Genomic DNA, 4,675 nt, shown 5'->3' with positions numbered 1-4,675 from the left:
TAATTAATTTAAATAATTTAGACCTACTGGAAGAAAAAATCAGCCCAGAGCGGGACACGAACCCGCAACTCTTGCTTACCGTGCAGATGCGTTTCCAGTAGGTCTAAATTATTTAAATTAATTACAGCATTTAGCTTTCCGAAGTCTACGAAAGCAATTATTTGGCATTGATGACCGCGAATTTCTCGCCAATAAGCTGCCTCGACTTGTTTGATTATGTTATACTCAATTTCATATTTATTTTCACATTTTCACTTTGCGGTCCTCCTCTCTTCTTTTTCCATTATTAGAGAGGTTGCAGCCGACATTTTCAACATGAAAATGTGTATGTCAGATGTTCAGCGCCGCCTTTCTGTAAGCCTAGACGTTTGACAATGGCATTTGGAACGTCAGTGGAATCATGCTCGACGTTCCAAACGCCATTGTCAAACTTCTACGCTTACAGGAAGGTGGCGCTGAACATCAGATGTACACGTTTTTGCATTGAAAACTTCAGCCGCAACCTCACTATTTACAGGTGTAGGTCATTTCATTGTTATCCACATTTGATATCATCACTTATAACATACTGTCGTGACGCTCATGTCTGTCCGCTACAACTGTCAAGAATTAATGCGATTGAAGAAGTGTAGTGACAGCAGGCCAATAGAGAGCAGGGTGTGCGATCCTTGCCATATAATGCGATTTGCGCGCCAATTTTTGTACGTGCGTTAATCAAGCCAAAATAGTTTGGCCGAATATTTGGCCTGAGACCGAATATACTATTTGTTACATCACTAATATATTTACATAATTTAATTGTAATATATAAAAGTAATTATCACTTAGATCTAGTTGTATATGACATACAAATATATAATAATAATAGCACTCAAATGCAAACTTCTATACACCCAGAAACCATATTAGAAATACAGTAAGAACCCACTTAACGAGGGTGATGCATTCCTAGACAACAAAGTTCTAAGCAAAACAACGTTAAACGATGTCATTTTAACATAGAGTAAATAGGGATAGGGGAATACGCGACCAAAAATCAACAAATTTTACTTTAATTTTAAGTTATTTTTATATTTACATAATTTAATTGTAATATATAAAAGTAATTATCACTTAGATCTAGTTGTATATGTCATACAAATATATAATAATAATAGCACTCAAATGCAAACTTCTATACACCCAGAAACCATATTAGAAATACAGTAAGAACCCACTTAATGAGGGTGATGCATTCCTAGACAACAAAGTTCTAAGCAAAACAACGTTAAACGACGTCATTTTAACATAGAGTAAATAGGGATAGGGGAATACGCGACCAAAAATCAACAAATTTTACTTTAATTTTAAGTTATTTTTGTATTAATCTGTATAATAATATGTGTTAAATAACACACAGACAAATGCACACAGAAATGTATAATAATATATTAATTAGTTCATTTTTTGTGATGAAGGTACTGATTCTTCTAAAATTCTCGTTCTTTTGCAATAAAGTCGTGAAGTTTCATTTGTCACTTTTTTCTCTCCTTAAGCAAATGTCGGTAGCAGAAGATTGCATCCAAAATGCCTCATTTTGCTTTTGCACTCCTTTCAAAATCTAGATCATTCGCTACAATTTGATCAATGATTTCGGTTATCGTTACCAAACTTTTACTAAAGAAACCTGTAGCAAGTTCTTCGGGTTCTTCGTTTTCAAAATCTCTGTTTTCCAGTTCTACACAAATTCCCTGTTCTGCCAGTTCTTGAAGTCATCGTTGGTAAGGCTCTTACCAGAAATCTGCAGTAACTCCCCAATATCCTGCTTGTCTACATCTCTTGTATCAATAAGTTGACAATTTTTTCAACCTAACGATACAGCAATAGGCTCTTCACGATGACAATTCTTAGATACCTTCAGCCATAACTTCTTCCACACTCTGTTCATGCATTTATCAGTTAATTCTTGCCAAGCCAAGTTGCTATTTCCTATGGCATCCATAATGTTATATTTTTTCCAAAATTGCACAAAACAAACATAGATTTAAAGAAAGTACACCTTTTTGCCACCTTTTGCTGATTGGTTTGTGTTCACAAATAATCNATGTTATGTAAACTTGACGAGTTAACTCGTCAATGGGCGTTAAGGGGAAGATCACATTCAAAATACCTCGTTTCGCTTTTGCACTCCTTTCAAAATCTGGATCATTTGCTACAATTCAATCAGCGATTTCGGTTATCATTACCAAACTTTTACTAAGGAAATGTGTAGAGAAATTTTTTTTGGGTTCTTCATTTTTAGAATCACTATATTCCAATTCTACATGGATTCCTTGTTCTGCCACTGCTTGAAGGTTGTCGTTGATAAGACTTTCACCAGAAACCTGTGGTAACTCCTCAATATCCTGTTCATCTACATCTCCTAGTCCTGCTGTATCGATTAGGTTGAGTTTGGTCAATGTAACGATACAGCGATAGGCTCTTCTCATTGAGAATTCTCAGATACCTTCAGCCATAACTTCTTCCACACTCCGTTCATGCATTTATCAGTTAATTCTTGCCAAACAAAACTGATATTACCTATGGCATCCATAATGTTATACTTTTCCAAAATTGCACCAAACAACATAGATTTAAAGAAAGTACATCTTTTTGCCACCTTTTTCTGATTGGTTCGTGTTCGTAAATAATCGTATTATGTATGAATCAATAAAATGCTACGATAATTTAAATCAGTGTAAATTTTGAGCTTTTTTTTAAGGCTTTGAGCAGATCGCATTATATCGAATCAGCACTAAGCAGGGTCTTACTGTACGTATTTTAGATAATCATAGAAAACAACACACACACACACACAAATTGCACTAGAACTATGCCATAATCACAGACAAAACAATCTATCAGAACAGGCTAGACAACACTTTCATTGACAACAAACAGAATCATATACATCATAGACACAACTGTATCAAACATCCACAACATACAAAATACATACACTGAAAAAATTAGTAAAGAAACTCAGAACTTACTCATAAAATAGAGTCTATGGAGAATGAATGAGGTATCAGGAAAATTGGAAAGTCATTGCTGAAAATTGGGATACAAAAAAAAATTTATTTAAAGTTAATACAAAAATTTATCAAAACAGTATTTCCCATTGTTAACTATGACCTAGGACCAATGTTCAATCAGTTTTTGAATACCTAGCTCAAAGAAAGATGGCTTCTTGGAAGCAAAGAAGTTGTCCATCTCTTTCTTGTAGCTTCTGGTCCAGTCAGCATATGACTATCAAGATGATTTTGCAAATACCAAAACAGATAAAAATCTGATGGTGCATGTGATCTGGCAGATGTGATGAATGATGATTTCCTAGCCCAACTGATGCAGGTGGCAGATTGACTTCTTACTAGTATGGTTTAGGGCAGGGATGTCCAGCCCACGGGCTGCACCCTAAATTCTTTAGGTACAATTTCATTTATTTTGGTTGAAGTATGTCATAAACTGGATACACTTTGACTGGATATTTTCGTAATGACATAATTGCTACTAGAAACCTGTGCTACTCAACATGCATAACATACTGTTCTGAACAATTCTTTTCATACATGAAAAACATCAAAACTGCTGGTTGAGTGATTCCCATTTAACTAAAATTTTTATAATTAAGACTAGTACCATAAATGCAGATATTGACAATATTATAAAAGAAAGGCAATGTCAAAACTCACATTGAATTTATATCTATTTTGTGTGGGTATAATTTGTTTTTACTGTCAATAATACAGTATTTTTTGTAATTATATATATATATTTATTTTCAAAATATGATATTTTCATTTTGAACTTTTTAAAAGCATATATTTATATAAATTACCTTTGTGGTTTTGAATATATGTAAATTTTTAATTTGGCCCATTAGGAAAAAAGGTTGGGCAACCCTGGTTTAGGGGATCTGATAAAAATCTGACATCCTGACATTCAAAATTCTTACTCCTTCAAAATTCTGACAGATTAAAATTAAAAATGGTTGAAAATGTTCACTTAGATTTCATCAAAGTACATGATTACCAAGTTAAAGGTTTTATTTGGTATTGTGAATACTGAAACAGTTAGTTGTGGTTCAAATGGATAGTATATTGTTAATTGTATGAAATTCAGCCACTGACATTATTTAAATTATTCCTGAGATTTAACCTAATCTTAAATTAAGTAAATAATTAAATATAATTTGTTCAATTTAAGTATTAAAAGTTAATTCTGAGATTCTTTCAATAGATTTACAGATGAAGGAACTGTCTGTACTGTTGATTCATCAGGCATTGTTAGATTACTAAATTTTGAATTTAATAACAAATGGTTGCCTGTGGCAAATACAAAAGGTCATGTAAGTAATCTATTAACTTATAAATTTGTCAGCAGTTATATTAAAATATAACTATAAAAAATCAGACAAAAACAATCAATTTATAGAAATTTATAGGCACAATTAACTGTAATTGAAATAACTTTTAAATCAATTATAAATATTAGTTATTTATCAGTAATATTTATAATAGATTTAAAAGTTGTTAATAGCACTCACTATTAATTAATAGACTTTGAAGAAAACTTAGTTTGTCTTGGATAACTATATATATATATATATTATATATAGTTGTAAATTTGTAAAATGACTTCTATTTCTATATTATCA

At 32.2% G+C, this 4,675-nt stretch overlaps 1 protein-coding gene across 1 annotated transcript in view; it reads left to right on the top strand.

Annotated features, from left to right (window-relative positions):
• Positions 1 to 4,675, top strand: part of LOC111634553 (WD repeat and HMG-box DNA-binding protein 1-like) — a 152,440-nt gene that overhangs the window by 129,168 nt on the left and 18,597 nt on the right. Inside the window, exon 20 of the mRNA XM_023379355.1 lies at positions 4,258 to 4,366. Within this exon, the coding sequence (XP_023235123.1) occupies positions 4,258 to 4,366 (109 nt within the window). The remainder of the gene's footprint in view (positions 1 to 4,257; positions 4,367 to 4,675) is intronic.

Source organism: Centruroides sculpturatus, unplaced genomic scaffold (assembly GCF_000671375.1).
Source record: "Centruroides sculpturatus isolate CEXI.00-Female unplaced genomic scaffold, Cexi_2.0 scaffold75, whole genome shotgun sequence".
NCBI classification, from domain to species: domain Eukaryota; kingdom Metazoa; phylum Arthropoda; class Arachnida; order Scorpiones; family Buthidae; genus Centruroides; species Centruroides sculpturatus.
Note: the sequence above shows the minus strand (reverse complement) of the source record. Positions and strands in the feature narration are given on the sequence as shown.